This window comes from Pholcus phalangioides, unplaced genomic scaffold (assembly GCF_987345545.1).
Source record: "Pholcus phalangioides strain wild (caught in Gottingen) unplaced genomic scaffold, Ppha-v1.0 ptg000039l_1, whole genome shotgun sequence".
Classification (NCBI taxonomy): Eukaryota; Metazoa; Arthropoda; class Arachnida; order Araneae; family Pholcidae; genus Pholcus; species Pholcus phalangioides.
Genome location: NW_028301625.1, coordinates 21,852,373 through 21,874,492, shown reverse-complemented (window position 1 = coordinate 21,874,492; position 22,120 = coordinate 21,852,373). Strand labels below are relative to the sequence as shown.

At 35.1% G+C, this 22,120-nt stretch overlaps 2 protein-coding genes across 2 annotated transcripts; both read right to left on the bottom strand.

Moving 5' to 3' along the window:
- Window positions 1–2,857: 2,857 nt before the first annotated feature.
- On the bottom strand, window positions 2,858–11,325 carry LOC149065705 (beta-1,4-N-acetylgalactosaminyltransferase bre-4-like). Its single transcript, XM_089253496.1, has one exon. The coding sequence runs from the start codon at window positions 11,172–11,174 to the stop codon at window positions 10,029–10,031; it is 1,146 nt and encodes a 381-aa protein (XP_089109622.1). The 5' UTR covers window positions 11,175–11,325; the 3' UTR covers window positions 2,858–10,028.
- Window positions 11,326–14,162: 2,837 nt separating this feature from the next.
- LOC149065704 (uncharacterized) lies at window positions 14,163–18,908 on the bottom strand. Its single transcript, XM_089253863.1, has 6 exons — window positions 18,339–18,908; window positions 16,545–16,638; window positions 16,106–16,165; window positions 15,524–15,565; window positions 15,180–15,230; window positions 14,163–14,440 (listed from the first exon to the last, which is right to left on the bottom strand). The coding sequence occupies exons 2-6, from the start codon at window positions 16,621–16,623 to the stop codon at window positions 14,295–14,297; spliced, it is 378 nt and encodes a 125-aa protein (XP_089109989.1). The 5' UTR covers window positions 16,624–16,638; window positions 18,339–18,908; the 3' UTR covers window positions 14,163–14,294.
- Between the last annotated feature and the right edge of the window lie 3,212 nt (window positions 18,909–22,120).

The window sequence follows — 22,120 nt, the reverse complement described above, 5'->3', positions numbered from 1 at the left end:
AATATACAATGCAACGCACCCCTTCCACATACGCTCCCGTATGTACGAGACGACTAGCAACTTTTAGCCGTAGAGCATTTTAACATTTTGTATGATCCCTTGGTCACGAAACACTCGTAGTGTTCGTTCAAAATTTGCCGTTAAGAGGGTATTTTCTTTTCTGTTTCCGCGTTAGACAGGTTCCGTTTGATTCAGGTCTTTTAATATGTATTTTGGCATTAAAAAATCACGGGTCCAAAATTTTTTTACGTTGAATACAGGTTTTACTGTATTATTATATTACCAAATATTTTTAATGTTATATTATATATATATGCGGTAAAAAATGCACAATCCACACACCTTAAACTTAAAAATAAATTTTGTGCTGTGACATGAGAGAGCGCAGAATGTTCGAAATCAGAAAAATGGATGCAAAAATGTTCACTAGATGCAGCACCCAGGGCCGCATGTAGCTGTTTGGTCACGCGGGACAAGTGCGCACTTTGGCTCCCCCTTGTAATGTTGAATGAGAGGTTTGAGAATGAAATTTGCGCTCCCTCTGGTTCAGCGCCCGGGGCACGAGACCCGCCTGCTCCCCCCTAGTTGCAGCCCTGGCAGCACCCACAGCTCTGTAGGATTTGCGATAAGTAGTCATTAGGACCTTTAAGAATGGAATTTCTTGCAGTCACATGGGCCATAGGATCATGATTCAAAATATGCCTTGTGGTTGCTAGTCTTGTTTTATATTACATCCCATTGTCATACTAAGATCCATTTTTAGGGCCATTGGCTATTTTCCTGATTTGTATCCTGCATGCATAAACAATGTGTATTTTAAGAGAATATTTAAAGAAAACTTTTCGAAGTTCAAATCGCCACTAATATTCAGAGAAGGTCTCTTTCCCCCCCAGTGTGTTGTGGGCTGAGAAAAAACATCTTTCTCGATGTGCATTTTTTACACAACGTATCTCAAAATAACCCACATGCGAATTTCTATAATTGAATTTGTTTTCCCACATTGAAAATTTTGTTTTCAGTAGAAACTGTTGACTTATAGAAGAAAAATATTTGATCAAATAATGGAATCAAGGACATGTCAAAATGATAGAGCCACTTGCGTCCAATTTTCTGAAATCGTTCTGAAATACTGTTGTATTGCTTAACATGCTCCTATACTTTGCATGCAGCAAGGTACTGCAGCCCGCATGTTTTTTATTGGATTAAGGTTAGAACATGTACGTGGGGAAACAGCCCATCGCAAGAAACCACTCCCAGGTCGAATTCGCATCGTGATACGGAGCCATTTGAAATTCATGAAACTGGACAGACTAACATTTCCCGATACGTCTAAGCATTCAGACGTTCATATACTACAAGCTCAAACTGCGTTTTCCCACTTGGGCATTAAACCCACGCAAGATGGTTACAACTCCTTGTTGAAGCTTGGAGTAGCTTAGTTCGTCATTAAAGATACAGTATATCGTCCCCCATTCTGCCAGACATGAATTTGCAAATTTTCACTTTTTGGGGTTTATTAGCAGGTTGGATAGCTTATTTTGCTATCTAAGGTTTGCCAGAAACGCGAATGTGTATTCTCTATTGAAAATGTTACAAAACATTTTAGGAAAATTACTTCTTTCTAGTAACATCCAAACGTTACTTCTCAATTTTCTGAAATTTGCACATTCATGTTTTTGACGTAAGGGGGACGATATCATGCCGATGATATTTCCAGTTGCCCCGAGCCGTCCAAATTAAACTTTTTCTCATCACACCTCTTGGCAGTCCATGACAAACGATATTCCGCCCAACGAAGTCCAGTTTCCTATGCTCAGTAAGTTTTGGACGACTACGTATTTTGCAATGGCAGAATTTACAATATTTCAGAACACGATAAACTGTAGATTTGCATACAGAGGCGAATTTATTTATGGTTTTGCGGTCCTCCTGTCGTTCTAGTCTATTTTTATTGAACCTGCCACTTTGGGCTACAGCCCATTTAACCAGTGTTGCGAACTATAGCATTTTTAAGCCATTTAGTTGGAAAAAATACCCATCTAAGAAACAAATTTACATAATTATAATATTAATACCAAAAAAAAATTCTGGTTGTTTAAATCATAACTTCAGTTATTTTTTTTTGCAAAACATTCTAGATGGTTAACTTTTGTACTGTTGGCAACAATGTGCTAAGCCCCCCTCCCGTAAATATGCCTCTGTTTAGATTCATTTGCGTCAGAAAAAGATGTTATTTTTCCTCAAACTTATGCAAGAATTACTTACTGCGTGTAATCCTTTTTCTAATGTGAAATCAACACCGAAGTGAGATCTTTGTTCTTTCTGCTGCCGTATAGTCCTTTTAATGTCAAATAATTATAAACTCTTGCATGGAATAAACTGATTGACTATGCAATTGCTCAAAATGACAGTATAAAAGTTGTTTTTCGAGAATTTTCTCTCGACAAATCAAAAAAAAAAAAAAAAAATTCAGATGCTAGCCAAATTTCTTAGTTTTGCTGGACTATAGGTTGTGAGGTAAGAATATTTTTTTCAGAAAGAAACGGCTCTAAAAATTTGTTTTTAAACTTTTACAGGAGTTGTTGACACCCTCCCATGTAAGAAAACATGCTCACATACATAACTTTGGAAAAAATAATGTCAATTTTGGTCAAAAATGGTGTTTGAAATTTTACTTCAGAAATACGTTCGGTTTTGTGATGGGGGGGGGGGAAATCTCTCTTGTCAATTCTTTACGTTAACGCTTACTCTCTACCTCTGCATAGTAAAATAAAATTGCAGACATTTGAAATTGACACAGTTCGCGAAAATTGAGTCAACTCTATTTTTTGATATTTTTACAAAAAGAACAAATGTGTACACTGTAAATAAATTTTTAATAATGCATTCAACGAAACAATCACATTTCATGATTAAAATACTGTCCTTCATACTGCGCATTTGTGTGAAGTCTACTTTCATCGCTCAATGATAAGCGAACACAAAAAAAAGTTTTTAAGATGCATTACATAAGGAAATCAGAATATATATTGTGTTTCAACATATATATATATATATATATATACAAGCAAAGTAAAATATCACAGATTAACACATCCACAGATATATCTGAAAACAAATAATTGAACTTTTCTTAAAATGTCATTTATAATATTAGAAAATTGATTCCTTGATATTCAAAGACGACAACAAAGAAAACAGAACCAACAATAGTTAAGCTATGCACCTGAACATACACATGCACAAAATAAAATAGAGAAAGGCTATCAGTATCTTCAATAATTAGTCAAAAATCAGCCATTATTGCAAATTTTAAAAAAATGTATCAGATATTTTAAAACAAAATATAAAAATTGTAGAAGAGAAAAATAAAGCAAACAATCCATTTCATGAACCTAAAGCATGAGGTAAGTACCTCTTACTTGGAGGAAGCGAAGCAACACCAAAATTAAAAGCATAAATAGAATCGTATATCCACCAGATTGAAGGTACTGGGTATTTATTCAATAAAAACATAACATATTGAAAAGCAACAAACAAACATATATACAGTTCCAAGCCAAGAAAAGGCCACATCTAAAAAAGTATTCAACAAAATCAAACACCTTAAAAATTGGAGAATGATACAGAAAGGAAATAAGAACTTTTGTAAAAAATGCTGAGCATTTGGCCAATAAACCAATAGCTAGCTCATGAGACAAGAACCAGATGAAAAACATTACCCATATCATACCTGTGCCACAGCTGTTTAACCCTCCAGCCACAGTTGATTTTTGAATTTTTCTGTTCTTTTTATCTGCTATGCATAATATGGAAAGCAATAATGTATCCCACAAAATTTTGTACAATACATGAAACACAATATTTGTGTTGCCAGCGGCTAGAGGGTTAATATGCACATATTCATTCACAAGATTTTTTGACGATCGATGCAAAAATGAAATACATATAATGAAAGATTTTAAGACAGAAAAACACATTAATGAATAGCTTCAATAATGAGAAAAACATGATTTGCAATTTCTTTTGGGTAGATGCAGTAATTATATACCTAAAAGAACCTGCATCCAAGTTTTGTGACTAAGAATACCATAAGTCTATCAACACTAACAAACATTGAAGGAAAAGAAAAACAAATCTGATGGGTAAAAAAACATGAAAACTAAGAAAGAGATGCAGGTACATCCCTAATGCAGAAGCAACTGATAGCTCTATAAAATGAGTGAATGACCTTTCTTGCAAATAATGGTGCAAAATACTTCACTTTATAGTTTTTACTTTTCTGGAAATATTAAAATCAAAAAAGAAAGCATAAAATGAAAGGTTCTTAATTGTAACACTTTAGATAACATCCAATATTTCTTACATTTAAAATAAATAAGCCTAGGTTATGAAAAGAGTCATGAAGTGTTGCAACTCTTTATAAAATTGTGTTATATTGACAACATGACTATTTAGTTGTAGAGTTACACAGATCATATGAAAACTTGCTCAAAAAAAACTAAATTATCAACATAATTCATTGTGATTATAAACCATTGAACTTGACAACTTCCATATAATAACAATAATTCACAGCTAAAAAAGTCAAAACAATTCATGAGCAACCAAAACATTGTTCCAACTCTGTCAGCATAGTCAATGTAAGGTTTATAACATTCTAAACAATAAATATTGATGATAGTAAAACTAATAAATAACACCACAGTTAATGCAAAATGTAAAAGAAAAATAATGGGATGACACAACGCTAACTACAAAACATTTTATACAGGTACATGAAAAAATAAAGTATTAAGTAAATTATTAATTGTGATGTGTCATTTGAAGACTTCTGCAAATCTTTTTATCTTATCTTAATGGCTTTCAATTTTTTTCCTCATCTTTTATGATGGACATACATAACTTTTCAATTTACATATTAGCACCAATCTCATAACACAAACATCTTCAAATTTGACAAGATATACTAATTATAAATGACCGTTGTAAATTTACAGTTGAGCATTAATGAATGAACAGCTTATAGAATATACAGTAGAATGCTGATTATCAGTATCATTATTAAAAAGGACATGTTTAGAAATTTTCAATGTAAGAATGGGGCTAACTAAGACAGGATATCTGATCTGATATTGACATAAGTTATGTAACTACTACATCTACATAGTTTCCCCCTTCAGATAAACAACTGGGAAAAAACTGGTTAAAAAAATTGTGTGCTTCACTTAAAATAATTTTTATGGTTCCAACAATTTCTCTGGGTTTTTTTCTTTTTTTTAAATCAGTAACAAGTTAGTCAGCAAGTAAACTCAAATGACTGCATGAAACAAACAAAAACTCCTAAAATAGGTTCAGCCCAAACAGACTATTATAAATATTAATATATAAATGAGATATTTCTATAAAAAAAGAATGGACTCACTAGTTAGTGTGTGAACCAATTCTGGCTAAATTAATGCATCTGTTAGTTCAACCAAAGTTTAAAGGCAAAGGTTCTTGCTATGGAAAGTTAAATAATGGAAAAAAATCTGCGAAAGAACAAATATGATTCAAATCATAGCCTACATTATCAGGGGTCTGTTCACTTTTTTTATAGGGTCCTGTTTTTGTGAAAATAGGTAATTTTTTGGGAAGCAAAATAATCTAGTTAATCTATCACAAAAGAAATGAAATGTCAAATTTATGGTTTCATTAATTTTTACTTTGTGAAGGGTCCATTTTTCAGATCCAGAATTTTGTGAAGGGTCCATTTCTCAGATCAGGAATTTTATGAAGGCTCCGGAAAATGAAACAAAACTTTGGCTGCACAGACTCCTAATTATATTGAAAGAATCAAATTTTATCATGCAATTAAAATATCTTTAAATTTAATATAATTATTTCATAGGAATTTTTAAATGGAACACTGCTCTGATAACATAATGTATCAATAACTAGATTAAATAATCTAATAATAATAGATATAATAATTTAATTAACTAGTTATACTCCATTCTTGAAAATGAGTGACGCCAAGCTAATAATGTACATGAGATTCATTTGTTAATTACCATGTGTGTTGATAGATTTTAAGAAACATCTCAAATATCCTAAGCAAAACTGTTATTTAAGCACAATAAAAAGTCTTTGCTTTGGTATGAAAATTAACAACTTATTCAAATGTTGAATATAGTTTGGATAACTTGTACTGGATTTTCAACAAAGTTGTGTCTCGAAAAATTTCAGTTTCCACAATCATGGGTAAAATCATTTTGATATGTCCACAGACATTACAAATGTTAACCAGTATCACAGACAAGACTTTAAAACAGATGCTGATTTTATTGGTTTTTTCAAAATTTTCACACATCATGCACACATTTTACACAAGCACAAAAGAACATTTCATTCCACTTGCTGGCCTGTGATAAACTATTTTGAAAAATAACTAACTTCCTACATTAGGGCTTGACAAATCCCGGGTGTCAAGTTGCAATAGCAACAAAAAAAGAAAATTTGAATTGATGCCTACACTTTTCTATGTGATTATACCTACAAAATTAGTATCTGACAACAATACAAAATTTTCAGAAAATTTCTATCATCATGTCCAACACTGAAAGGAGTCTCTTAGCCCTGGAAGAGTCGCAACAAAGTATTATTTCAGGTTGTGTTTCTCATGGAAAAAATTTAGCTAGCAATTAAAATCTATGCTGGTTTGTCAAGCCCTGTCCAACATGCCCATTATGAAACAAATCTCATGCAATTGAGAAGAAATTTCTTTTTCAAAATTATTTTACTTTTTTAAACATAATACTGATTTTGTATTTCTCATGACAGTGAAAGCTATAAATTATCAATTAACCCTTCAAGCTGAATCAGAAATTTAGTCGAAGGAAATGATTATGATGACTCATCTTCTAAAGGGCTAATGCTAGCCATAGATAGACCTATTCAGAAAAAAAAATCTCAACCAGAGAGTGGAGCGAGACTTACAGCATACGACGATCCACAAATGGGGTCTGCCATCTGTGATGTACCACATACCAAGATCCTCACAGAGAGGTTCAAACAAGCAATTTTTTGCCTACACATATAAATATATAAGTAAAAAGAAAATATACCTGATTAAGGTATTTGTGTAATTTTTGTGACTCAACAACTGAACTTAATATTTAAAAAAAGATTAGGCGTATGAAGTTCTTAGGGTCATAGCTACAGCTTGTATGCATGGATTTCCTTGTAATAGGTTTCATATAAAGCTTCAAACTATGAGCCTTGTTTAATTATAACAAAAAAAATTATAACAGCTCTGCGCTTAGCCACAAGCAAAAAAAAATATTTTTTTCATCAAATTGAAATTTTCCAAAACTTAACTGGCATTCAGTTTGAATATGTGATTTTAATCATTTTAAAAATATTCTTTTCCTTATGTATCATTCTATTCCTTGTTTCATCTATGAAAATTTATTTGTATATCAATTTACAAATATATACAAATACAACGCCACAACAGGCAAATTGCCCAACGAGGTGGCTGACTTAAGAACATCATGGATACCCGAGCCATTTTTTTTTGGGGGGCCCTACCTACTACTGCTACACCACACCCCCCCCCCGCGGAACCACCAACGAATCGGTACATGCAGGAATGTGCATGTACATGTAGTGAAACCTGACGTGAAGTTTTTTTTTCTCTGTAATGCTTGTTATGTGTAGTGCTGCCATCTGCCACCAGTTTTTCAAACCATGAGTGAAGTGTTATGATTGAATGATTTATCATTGTAGGACTGTTGCTCTCTGTGGCGAGACTTTTTAACGGGGAGATCGGCTCGCATTTGCGCCTTTAAGTTGGGAACCACAGAAAACCAACTTCAGCCGACCACCACTGTGGGGTTCGAACCCGGATCCTCGTATCGCGAGTGCGTCACTATAACCACTCGACCACCACAGCGGCTACCCACTTTCCCACTTTTTTAAATTATGACTACAGATATATTTAAGAAAAAACAAAAAATTTTTAATTGAATAAAAATTTAGATTAGATGAAATAAAATCAACTTTAAATATTTGCTCATTTTAACGAAGAAAGTTTTGATGAAATGTACTTCCTTGCTGCAAATTCACATGTACATTTTTGTTTGCCATCAAGAGAACTATCAGTAGCCAGCTGATTATACTTCATGGAAGACATTCATGATCTAAGTACACTGCAGTCTTTATTGTAACTCATTTGTAAAAAAAGAAAGATAGCAAACTATTCAAAAAAAAAAACAATTTGATAAATATTTCAGGGCTAACTGATTGGTCCCTCAAGAAAGCACATCAAAGATTTATAGGCCTAGTAATTTTGCAAATTGCAGTTTGGGAATAATGGTTTATAACCCAAGAACAGACATTGTGCATCATTACAGTCCATTTAAAAGATCAAAAGCGTTGGAAATGGAAGACTACATACAGTCAAATCTGAATGCATGAAATGATTCCACTTTAACAAAACAATACTTTCAAGCTTTTTACGCTTCTGAACTTACACAAGAAAAAACAACTGATTTGTTACAGTCCCAAAGCAGAATGTTCTGCAATGAGCCCTTGGCTGGCTGGAAATGTTTCTGCGGTAAAAATACCTATATTATACATACCTAGTGTTTCCTACACTTTTCTTAAAATTCTTTCAGATTGTTCCGCAGTAGCACTGATTGTTCTGTGACGTATGTCACAAATTTCGGCATATTCTGCTTTGGGGGTTGCAGATTAACATAACAAAAGAAATTCATTTTAATTTTTGGTGTCCAGTTTATACAAATTTCACTTTAACCAATAACATTCCATTTATCAAAAAAATGTAAAACTCCATACAAAGTATTTGAATATGTGCATATAACTCTGAATCTAGCTATCCTCATAAGAAAAATTACATTTAATGTGAGGAAAAAAAAATAAAAAAATTTGATGAACTAACTAGAAAACATAAATTGTTAATATTTCACAAGAGACTATTTATGGATAAAAAACACTATATTGTATACCACAGGGCTTGACAAATTCCAGATGTCAGGTTTCCATGGCAACCATAATTTTAATTATTGGTGCCTAAAACTTTCCATGTGTGCAACTAAATTGGAGTCTGAGGACAACACAGACTTAGCATATATACCAACATGGAGAAGGATTAAGTCCCAGAAAACTCTAAAAATAGGCTAACATTGTTGTAAAGCATTTCCCTTGAAAAAAATCTTTCTTGGCATTTCTCCCAAGATATTTGGTTGTCAAATATCTTATTAGGGGGAATGTGTTTTGCCCCTAATTTATCAAGCCCTTTTACCATAGTATTGGTAATGATAACTTTTTCTATACTTTATACAAAAACGTTTATCCACAACTTGACTGGTTTTGTAAAGATGCTAGGCTCAAGTTTTTTTCTGACTATCATTATTAATTTTTCTAAACTGAACCTACCATATGTAAAATTGACTGGGACGGTCTCATCACTCATTGGATGAGGGGTGGGGGTGGGGGAAGAGACATATCTGCTTCATAGGAAAAAATCCCTAAAAATATGTTTTTGCATATCACCAAATAAATCATATAGGCTAAATCAAATGCTAGAGAGATCTTCACACTCAAAATTTGTATTTTTACTGTGACCAGCAAGCATAACAACAGAAGAAACACATAATAATGTTCTAGGTCAACTATGCAACTGTACGTTAAAGCACAAATAAACCTCTGTAACTAAATTGGCACAATTCAGTTTTATCAATTCTTTTGCTGAACATGGTATAGATCAATGTCTTTGAAATGACACTAGATTACTATTCACTCAGAATTGCATAACAAAATTTCATGATACGGTTGTAACATATGTAACAGTGAATTCAACATTGGGCATGCAATATCACGCCCATGAATCATGCTGAGGAACTTACCATACTTCTATAAGGTAGAGGTCAATACAATGCTAGCTAGACTACACCAGTCACAGTGGTACAGCAACAAAGCTCAATCGGTGAATACTATAGGCATTTCACAAAAATATGACACGATCAACTTGGAGGTTTTACATCAACCAAAATCCATGTAAACAATTTCTTAAATACTACATCTAAACGCTTATATTTCAAGTTATTTAAACCATCTTTACCATACCGATATTTTCCTTTGTATAACTTGTTGTAACGATCAGGATTCGGAACATCCTTGTGATGTTTCAGCATAGTATACCGAGCTATATTTGGAGAGTACCGACTAATTTTGAGACCATGATATTTAATCCTATTTGACATATCATCATCTTCTCCTCCCCAGCCCCAAAATTCATTGGAAAATCCATTCACTTTTTTCATGTGCTTTTTTGTTAAGGCACTAACGCCACCAAATATATCTCTGTATGGAAGGTGATAATTCATAGTATTTATCGCAACTGACATATGCCGTGGTTGTTCGGGGCAAGAATACAGATTTCTGTCATCTTCAGGAATAAGATCAACATCATGGAATATAAAACAGTCATAATCATATTGCTTCAGAGCTTCAACATACCCAATGTTCATTAACATCGCTCTGTTGAATTTTGTCTCTCCAACTTCTTCTATTACATATATTCCATAATCCAATTGTTGTCGCTGTAGAATAGGATGAAGATTGTGTAGAAATATCCTTAAATGCTCCTCTCTATCTCTGTAAGGTATGATTATTGCCACTTTATGTCTCGCCAAGCATTCGGATGGTTTGTACCTACCTCCAGGACGTAAAAAATTCATCATCTTTTCTAGATCTACAAATGGGGGTGCATCGGTCAAAACTTTTAATCTCCCGACAAGCTTAGGTGGAACCAGTGGACAGGCTGGAAGTGGTGTACGACTAGTATTCATTGCAACACTTCTATGGAGCAAAGGTTTATGAAGCAATGAAGTTGTTTTTGTCTTGATGAGCCCCATAGAATTATTATTATTGAACACATTTGATAGATTCTTGCTAGAGTGTTCAGCTGTGAGGATGACTCCAACACGAGGATTATCGACTCCAACACCGAATTTTTCTTGCACCGATTTCGATATCCATGACAATTTGGGTGATATGATCTTACCCACTGAACTTTTATAAGCGAATAGATTGGTGGCATACAATAGAAGCAACAGTAAGAGCACAACACATATCACGATTCGTATCATCACGTTGAACACAGACATAATAGTTCAGTGGATAATTTACTGCCTAGCATTTTAGAACCATGATCACAACGCAATGCTATTCAATAATATTGAGGTTGTCACTTGTGCAGCAGCACAACCCTGTTCTGCCATCGCGATTGCTTTCACCCGATTGCATGGCCTTATCCACATAAACATCTCCCGACGGCTTAAACTCTGTTTTTACGCACCAGAGCGGTGTTACCCTGTTAACGTATCAACCAATCAAATCTTACTTTCATACAGAATACTTCAGTTTCTAATAATACATTTGATTTGATTGGTTTTTTGGAGTGCCGCCTTCCGCTTCCAAGTATAAGGTTTGAAATTTTGAAAATTTAAACACCATTGTGCCCATACGTCCCGTTTTTACTTATGTTTCCAGTTTCGCCCAAAGTTTCTCTTCCAGTTTTGGTTGAGTCATTTTCATCGTGTCATCAATAAATCTTGTCCTCGTTTCTCTGTCAGTACGAAGAAGGCTTTTATCCCCCCTCTTTTCTCAGTTCATCATAAATAGGTAAATTCATCACCTATCCATGGGTGGAGATATGGGGGGAGGATTCCTCCCATGCAAGTTTTTTCGCAAGTTTAGTCGGAGCATTTTTGTCGAATACTTTTTTGCCCGTGACTCTGATTACACGCAAATCGATTCTACCATGTGTAGGCGATCATCTCTTCACATCGCTTACCACTCACGGTCATCTTCATAGGCGTAAAGCTGTGGTTATCAAACTTTTGTCACCCCCGGCTCTCTTGCCCTAGTCATTGATGATCCTCGGCTGCTCAGAATAGTCTTGAGACAAAGAACCAAACTGGCACACATTAATATCACCAACTCATCACGACACCTCTAGGGGCCACATAAACACTTTGAGCCAAACGCACACTTTGAGAATCACTGGCTAAAGTTATTGAAAATATTGGGCGAGTTAAAAAATATTCGGGGGAGGCAAGGCCTGTTCCTCATAAGTTTGGGCTCTAGGCAAATATTAATTTTATGAGGGCCTCCTTTATATATAATCAAACCCGCTTATAACGAAGTCGGAAAAAACAGTAAAACTATTCGTTATACGTGAACTTCGTTATATCCGTGCCGGTTTTGAAAGTGATATGTTCAAGCGAAATGGAGCATAATTTACATATTAGATAAGCATTTTTCAATACTCTAAGCATTCTTGTATTTAGGAAAACAAAAGTTGTGAAATTTAATTTAAATCTTACATAAGTAATTCAACGAAAAAATTTTTGCCAGTCACTTTTTTTTCCCAATTGATATAATTATGTAAGGTAATTGTTTTGCACACTAAGATAATTTTTGCCTAATAATCATGCAAAATGTAATGCTTTTTCTTTTAGCAAGGGCCGGGTCTCTGTTGCATACTTTTGCGCGCTTTTTTCGAACCATTCAAAAAGAAATGTTTCCACATCAATATGAGGGTTTTTTTTAAATTTCTCATTGAAACATCTAAGAACTTTCTCTCTTCAATTCCTTTTTGTTCCAAATCGTTGATAACGACGTATGTTAAATCGCGAATTTTTTTCGATGCCTCACGTTTTTTTTTTCAATTTTTGGCTATCAACCAGCTATATAGCTTCAGTTTTCGAAGCAATGGTTAGCGTCTTGCACTTGGATATTCTTAAAACTAACTCGTACGCGATAACTCCACGACAACCAGCGTTCGAATCTGGCCGAAGAGGCAAATGTGCACAAAAAATGTTTTGTAGGGTGGATTCTCGGGAACAAAAAAACCACCACCGCTCGACAAAGCCAGGACAGCAGCGCGGACGCTACTCTCCCCCCCCCCAGCCCCGACAAGGTCCCGCCGGTGCGGTCCACAGCGCCCCAACACGCTTCGCGAAGGGTGACCCCCCACCACCCCCACCTCCAAGAACCTCCACCGCGGACACGAGAGAGAACCCGCCACAGGACGGGAACACCACTCCTCATCAAGAAAAACATGGAACGCCTCGCGACAAGGGCCCCAATCGACACGCCACTCCCGACCCGCCGACACCCAATCCCGCCCTCCCTGCCACTTCCGGCACCTGGACCATGAGTATATAGTTTATCGTTTCATTTTTTTCCCATTAATTTCCCAGTAATCGTATGTATGGCAGGGCCTCCTAGTCACGAAAAAGAAATCAACCGGGCCGCAGGGTTCCAAAGGCCGAGAAAACCACTGTTCTATACATTCTCTAGTAAGGATTTCACGGGAAAAGTGAAGTAAAGAGGATTTTACCATTTTTACAATGCTCAGAAACACTCAAATAGATGCTTTTCCAAGGAAAAAAGCTCATTGTTGAAGGTAAATTTACAGATAAGATAAAAAAAATTCATGAAAATTCATTATAAGCGTACTTTGCTGAAATCGGTGTTCGTCATAAGCAATCAAAATAACATAGAGATGCAGTACAAAATTCATGGGACGTGGACAAACTTTGTTAGACATGAAAATTCGTAATATTCTTGTCCGTTGTAAGCGGGTCCGACTGTATTGCTCTTTGAGACAGAGTCATATACTGGGTAGGGGGGTATGGGTTAGTGCCAACAATACAGTCACGAAAAAGAAATCAACCGGGCCGCAGAATTAGGCAGCTAATTTTGGGGTCCTGGCAAATGCCCCGTTCGCCCATGCGAGAAACGGGCCCTGGGTGGGGGGCAGATTCAAGTTTACGCCTGTGATCATCTTTCAGTGCCAGGGGTTATTACACTGGGACCTACTCATATGTTTCTACGTATATATACTGTGTATATAGATTACTTTTTTCTTCTGTTTTTCACACATTTATATATAATTATTTTTAAATTTAAATTTATGTATCAATTTGTAGCTTCATTGATTCCAAAACTAATGATTGAAGCATTGGAAGTAAAAAACAGGAAAAACCGTTATAATAATAAGTTGTAAGAATTATATATAAGAAAAACGAATTCTCAATGAACTTTGGAGTTGAAACTTAAGCAAATAAATTTTATTCATTTTACATTATTTTTCTTCTCTACGTGATTTAAAGATAGAACTTGATAAACGGTTATTCACCCACACTTCATTCGGAAAAGGATTGCATCACCAATATTTTTTTTATAATCGTCACTTTGCAGTCTGGTTTCCATAATTTCTAAAAGTTCTCTCCATCTTTGTCTTCTTTTAGACAGTTCAAAAAACATGATCGATGTACATCCATGCATCGAAGTATTGCATATTTCCTCTCGGCATTTCTACAGCAATCTATTATACTCGGCAAACACACTTCAGAAAAACATCCTGCGAATAATGAATTTTAAGGCTCAGTACTTATGCAATGATCATACACTGCTCAAAACAATTAGGCGAAATGTAGTTTTTTTAATTGTGATTTTTTAAGCATTTTAATTGGTAAAATATTGACAATGAACATTGTAAGGTATTCACAAAGAGTTGTGTCACAATCACCAACTAAATCTTAATAAATTTAAATGAATAAATTAAAAAAAATTTAAATTAATACATATTCCCTAATTGTTTTGAGCAGTATACATACATGCCAAAAACTAGACACACATTAACATAACATAATTAATCGAATAACCCTTCTATGTTATTTAAACTTGTCAATTTGTCACCTTTGCTGTTTAATAAGAATCACAAGAAACTCAATAAACTTTGTCTTATGTAGTGTGTGTCTGTTATAAAGAAAATTTTTCTGCATCATCATCCACATTTGCTTCTGCCGTTTCTTTGCATGTGAAGGTATTGGTACGTGAGATATTTATTGAACGATTTGTTGTACACCTTTAGCCGTGCTTCATTGTCAATGCAACGTAATCAAGAATGCATCAAGCATATATAAACATATACATATATAAAGTGTACTGCAAAATAACCATATTCTGATATGATTACTTTGCATCTTTTCGTTTGTTCTGAAATTTCTATTTTCATTCGTTTTTACATTTTATCGCACTACAATGATTTTATGTACACGATGTTCTTACTTTCATTCGAACTTCACCTGTATACATACCTTCAGATGATTTGATTGAAGAACTGATATGGCCATCTTTTGGGAGCTCGACTGAATTAAAAAAAAAATATCACTGACTTTATGAAATTACAAAAAGGAATTATAAATTTAAATACACCATTAGCGTACGCAAAGGGGGGTTAGAATCCCCCCCCCTTTGCGTACGCCCTCAAGCCGAGATTATAGTGTTATTTTGCAGGAAAAAACGTAACCCCCGAGAAAATTCTGCGTACGTCTATGAAATACACATAATCATAATGTTTCTTTTTTTAAAAATAATTATTTATAGAGTTTTCTCCGGAGTTAAATGAATTGACGAAGAATTCCAAAAGATATGTACTTACATTTTCCTGCATCATCATCGACTGATTTCTTTGTCCACCATGCTATAAAATGAAATAAAATGCATAAATTTACATGCACATGTCACACATTCATTGGTTGATTTTATAGGAAAACTCCTGGACTGATCATATTTAAATTTAAGTTCTGAAGCTGATAATGAAAGTGTATACATGAATTCATACCTATACTGAGATTCTAGACATGTTTGATCAAGTACATTTTTAGAAAACATAGACAATGAAAAGATTCATAAAGTACCCCTTAAAACTTCATTAAGTACCCCTTAAAACTTCCGGGCTATTAGACCTTTGTTTCAGAAATCACTTTCTAAGGTTTCACCTGAAAATGTGGTGTCGAAAGATGAATAATATTTTCACTCGCATGGACCTTCGGCATCGCATCTGAAAATATGGGTCACATTACGGATGCAATGAGAAGATTTATAATTTTTTTTTATTCAATGTTAGGAATGCAATTTTACCCGGGAATTTTATGTATTGCATCTAACGCAGTGAAAGCCTCCGACGATATTTCGGAATATATTTCCATCAAAATTTAAAAGAAATGAAAAATTACTCAACTGTTTCGTTTTCCGATTTTCTCTTTCCATACAACCATAGGTAGGCTTTCATCCGAGTAAGCTGAAATGACAAATATTCGAGAATAATAAGACTACCTTTTGATATTAAACCTCGCGATTGCTCTATATTGGACTAAAATTCTGTAAATGACTAGCAGACCTCTTTTATAAGCAAATATAAAAAACAGACGTTAAGAATGTAAAATCGCTGTTGTTTTGCAAAACAATGAACACAGTTTATTACACATCTGTCTTCATGTGATTTATGAACGCCTGAATCATAACTCATTTTTTTTAAATAAACCATGACCTATACTATTTAAAAATTCGGTTCTGAACATTTATAAAGATTATATACACACGATAAAACAGACAAGTTCATAGCACATACCATAATATGGCTATATGTAATTACAATCAAGTTGAGAGAAGGCACTCACCCGAAGAGAGGCATACGGTGACATAAAAATGTGCGACAAAAATTGCGATAATGGTATAGCATTTGAGTAACCCCATCATTGAGTGTATTCTGTTCTAAAAGTGAACATAAAATACAAATTCATCACGTTTACATTAACAGAAAATTTGATGCAAACAAGATAAAATATTTACGAAGCGAAACATTTAAATATTGTACCATTTATTGCATGGGTGGCTCGAGCTTACCTGCCGCCCGAGTGCGAAACCTCATATGATGCCCCTCAGGGGCGTAGCCAGAAATTTCGTTCGGGGGGGGACCAAAGTGACAGAACAATGGATTTGGCCATCTTTTTCCCTTTTTTCGGTCATTTTCTCACATTTCGGGGAGGGACCAGACTCCCAATTCCCCCCCCCCCCCCCGGCTACGCCCTTGATGCCCCTAATGGCGACTCTAGCGGGAGGCTGACAAGACTTCAGTCAAGGGAACCTCGAGATAAACCTGATTTTTTTTTCAGAAGAAACCCAGACACCATTGTTTACGTGCGAAATTAATGTGACTATACGTACCGCTTTTGAAGCAGATTTTCTGCCTTTTTATCCAGAATTATTTTACCGTTCTTAATGATGCCAGATAACTTAATCCTCAACACAACACTTATTTTGGTGAGCCATCATCACTTATCCTGTAAAGTGATGTATAACGACGTAAATTTTAATAAGAAATTTATTTCAAAGGTGTTTCTGGTACTCCAGGGACCGGACAAGTGAGAAGACGAATTTTTTCTTTGCTTTCATTTGACTGTTCTGGAAAAAATACTAGGTGAGGGAGCCAAAAAATATATGACACTTGTCCCTTTTGATAGAGTACGGGGCTGCTCTTGGGCCATGTGACCCATTGCGGCCGCACAGGGCACCATTCAAGAGAGGTGCTAAATCCGAGGTGAATGAGTGGGAAAAGTTTCCTTGACCAAAAAAAAATCAAAGAAAATCATTTCCGTCCGCTCTGGCACGACCTCCTATATAACCTATATATATAGGAGGTCGTGGCTCTGTAGGGGCGCCAAATCTAAGATGAAAGGGAGAAAAAAATTGGGAATTTTAAATAAAATGTTTCTTTTGTTACGATACGTTGTGAAAGAGGTGCATGGCCTCCACAATGGTTGGGCAGACCGGACGCACGGGGGCCAGGGACTGTATCCTCTTATCGTTTTTCTTTTTCACGCTACAAATTAACTGTAGAAGCCCCATCCCCCTGAAAAATCTGGCTTGGGGCCGTGGAAGATTCTAGCCTAAGGGGCCCCAACGCAGGATGTAGGGACTATGGGGGGAAGGAATAGGCAGGAGGCTCTGAAAATAAGTTCCGCACGGATAGAGATTTTGTCTCGCGCCGCCCATGATAGATTGCATTCTTAGTACCAGGCCCTGTCTATTCCCTCAAGTTTTCTCATCCCCGTTGTCGAGGGTATGCGTGACGTCATGTGAATTTTTACTTTGTGAAATTTTTAAAACTTTTAGTCTTCATGATGACTCTTCTTCATGGTTAAGTCTACGCTGCCCCTCGGGTGCACCACACCCCTTGCACCTTAACTTAAGCCACCCCTGGTGAAACTTTGTCTATTAGAGAGAGAGTTTCTTCTTGCACGTGATTTTTCACCACTCCGGATTAACTCGACTTTCAGAGAATATCATTGTTATATCCATATATGTATTCAAATATTTGCAAATGTTAATCCATGAAAATATAATGATAAAATGATTTTTGAAAGATTGGATACGATTTCAAAATTAAAAGTTATAAAAAAAAGGAAACTCACCTCTGAATTCAGGCGATTCAGAATGCAATACCTCTCGGACACCTCTATGAACTTTACTGAATGTTATACTCAGTCGAACTGGGAGTCTTTAGGTTACTTTTCGAAGCTTTATATCCTAGTAAGGACGCCTTCATCTCAAAGATATATATATCTCTGTCGTACTTTCTCTAATGTAATATTCAACGCTGTACTAAGTAGATGATCCCTCGCAGTGATATAAAGACCAGTTATTTTTTGTGCTGACCCACCTGAGAATTAAAGGGAGGATTAACAGAACTCTCTCGTAGAAGAAATTGGGGAGTGTATTTTTACCGACAAAAATCACGTGTCACTTTACTTTACCTCGGGTTCCGAAGCCACAAATATGTTTGTTGGATTGTTGGAAAAAACAGCGCTATCACCACACATTATACAGGGTGATTACTTAATTCCCCTTGCCACATTTTACTGGCGAACCGTTGATCCTAGGGACATACTTCCAATTAGAAAAATATCCAAATAACGTGTTCCAAACACGAGCCTGAGCACCAGGTTCTTGGCTCGCTTTCGTAACGAAATTATTTCACGGTATATCTCGAGAGGTTCGCAACGCAAATAAAAGGCAATGGTGTCGTCTGATAGCTATTTTAGAGGCAAGTCGGAGGATATCAATTTCATTACGTTAAAGATTTAATGCACAAAGAACGTATTTACTCCAAAAATTGCGGCCGTGTCTATGACACAGCCTACCCCAATTTTTCTATTGTGTATTAATTTTGGGTTGGTTTATTTTTTGGTGCATATTATTCAACATCCATGATTGGGGAATTTTTCCCACAATATTTCTTTTTAGATTATTTTTAATTAATTATTTTTCCGACAACTCGCTGGGTAATTTGCTCGTTATGGCTTTAGGGTCTGTATTTGTATTTGAATATTCAAATGCCGATCCGAAAACTTTATTTATCCAACTTGAACTTTGTTCGCATTGAAAATTTTCTCTCTTCCTGTCCTTCTTTCTTTTCTTCTCTATCATAAATAGCCTGAAGTTATGAGGGGGCTGTATCCACACGAAATTGTGCCACTGAAATAGTCTTTCATGCATATTCATGGCTGAAATTATGGTAAAGTGATAAAAAATTTATGAAATTTTATTGTTATGATATCGGTTCTTTTTGTTTTGTTTGTGACTCTCTGAAAAGAAACTCGCGCGCTTTGAAACTTGAAATCAACTGGGAATGTTATCTCAGCCGCACAAAAATCGACTGCTTATCTCAACTTTATTTTTTGGTCAGATTTGCAGTATTTCTCCAGCACCCGTGGTGAATCTGGAAATAATGTTTAGATAGCTCTGTAATAAGTTCGAAGGCTCTCGATTGTATTTAGTCGGATTGGATTTGATCTCGATTGTATTTAGTCGGATTGGATTTGATCTCGATCGGATTTACTCGGTGAATGACAATCCAAGTGTCCAAATGATGACTCATACTTTTTCAAGTAATTGCTCATAGTTTTAAACAAATATACTATGACGTCATTCTGAAGTCATATTTTCGTCCTCAATAAAAAAAAAACATCCTTTCATAGGTGAATACATGATTATGTATGCTAAATATTCACTTCATTTCTTACCCTAGTAGAAAAACTCCAGATCACAACGCTTCCTTTTGAGGCTTGCACAGTAGGTGCGGAAAATTTGTTACTTTTTTTTGGCAGTGTACTACATGAAATTAATTCTTCATTAAAACAATCGATCGTAATGTTGGTGTTATTTGAACATAATTATGTGTGGGAAGAAAATCTTTTGACACTTATTTTAATTTAATTTTTATGTCCAAATGCGTGTCGTGGACGTATTACAAACTGATTAAATGACGATAACAGAGGTAATAATTTTCTTTTATATTTATCAAATATACCGACTTTAATTAGGAATTATGGATAATTGCCGGTGAAATAAACAGACACATTAAAATTCATCAAATTTACAGAGGCAATCGGTGATTATGCATAATCACAGATTTACCACTTTTCCCGTAACATTTACCGGTAAAAAATAATTTGCCATGTGGATACAGCTCTTATACAATTCCTATCTGGAATAAAAGAAAGTAGGGGTAGAAAGAAAAAACATAAAAAGTTAAGGAAGAGCTTGGGTGTGCTGAAAACATTACCAAATTCCTCATATGTGGAAATGCGGATCTGTCTATACACCGTTTGAATGCAACTTGTACAGGGTGTTCAATTAGGGAATCCATCGATACCTCACGAAAATGAAACCGAAAATTACCATCGAGGCCTTTGAGAGTTTTAGCGCTGGTGAGTTACACAGTTAAAACTGTTGTAGTGAATTAATCGATCATATTTAAATTTCTGGCCACAGCCCTGATCAGATATACAATTTTCATATGCTCACTGACATTTCTTACGCCATAGGCCAAATTTTACAATATACCTGTAATTTACACTTCTTTCTCTTTAGAGGCTCTTCTTAGGCATATCTATGGTTAAAAAGAAAAACACTTTTCAGGAAACGGATTGAATGCGCGCCCCAAAATGTGATTGTATGAAACGCTATTGCCGTCACGGTTGCACCTACAGAGTCCTTTAAACCGCCATTGAATTACAATTGTTCCGTGCTTGTTGGGTCCATAAATTGCTTCGTTGAATTTGTACGGTTCGTATTTTCTGTAGTCGCTGATCAGACATCAAATAAATCATATCGTATATATATTAGGAGTTCATGTTTAATTCATATCACTAAAAGAAAGCTTTTATTCTCTCTTTTAAAATTTTATCTTTCATGAGTGCTTTCTTGTAAAAAAAATCTCTGTTATTTAAGAAACGAAGGTCGGTTCAGTACTATTTTCTAGTTCTTGGTTATCTCTCCGTTTTTCAAGGAAGATTTATTACCAACGGGAACGTGGGACTGCTGGTTGACGTCCTACGGCTGTTCAAGATAAAGCCCTCATTAAGCATTTATAGTGAGATTCTCTCGTGAAATGATATTACTTGACCTATTCTTTATCACGATATCACTAATATAAATGATTCTATCGTTACTAGGAGATGCAATTAATGTATTTAAGTATTTTTCTTGACACTTGTGTAATAGTCGAAAAATTATAGCTAGAACAATGGTAAAGTTAGAATTTTTTCCCCGTGCAACAAAAGTTCTGAATTAATGATGTTTTCGAACACGGAATATCTGTGAAATAGTCCATATGGAAAATAATGACCCTAGTGTTTAGGACAAAAAAGAGCATTCCATTAACAATGCATGATGTTTACAACCTGAAACAAAGATTCGTTGCTTAGCAGCATATCGTTAATCATAGAATGAGGGTTTTGTTTTATTCGTAGAATTAAGCATGTAAATGAATTAGTTTAGTAAAGACATAAAACCGGGAATTATAACTTTTTTGACTAGGAATGCTGTTTAGGAAACAAAAACAATTTATCACAGGCATGATATTCAAAGGAACAAAAAATGTATAGTGGATATTTTCTAAAAAAAATTACCATTAATTTCAAACAATTTTAACATGAAGTTTTTCATTGTTTTTGTTTCATTTGCGTTAAACTTTAACTTTCGGAACTGCTCTGAAATTTCACAGTTATTTGAGTTGAATTACAAAGACGTGAGGAATGCTTCTTTGAAAGCTTTCTTAACAATCAGAAAACTACCTACGTTACATTGCGCTTCGTTGTGTGTTGCTAAATTAAATTGTGTCGGTTTCAGCTTAGATTCAAAATCGACTTGTAGATTGTTTGATAAAGAAAGAGGATTCAATTGCTCTACA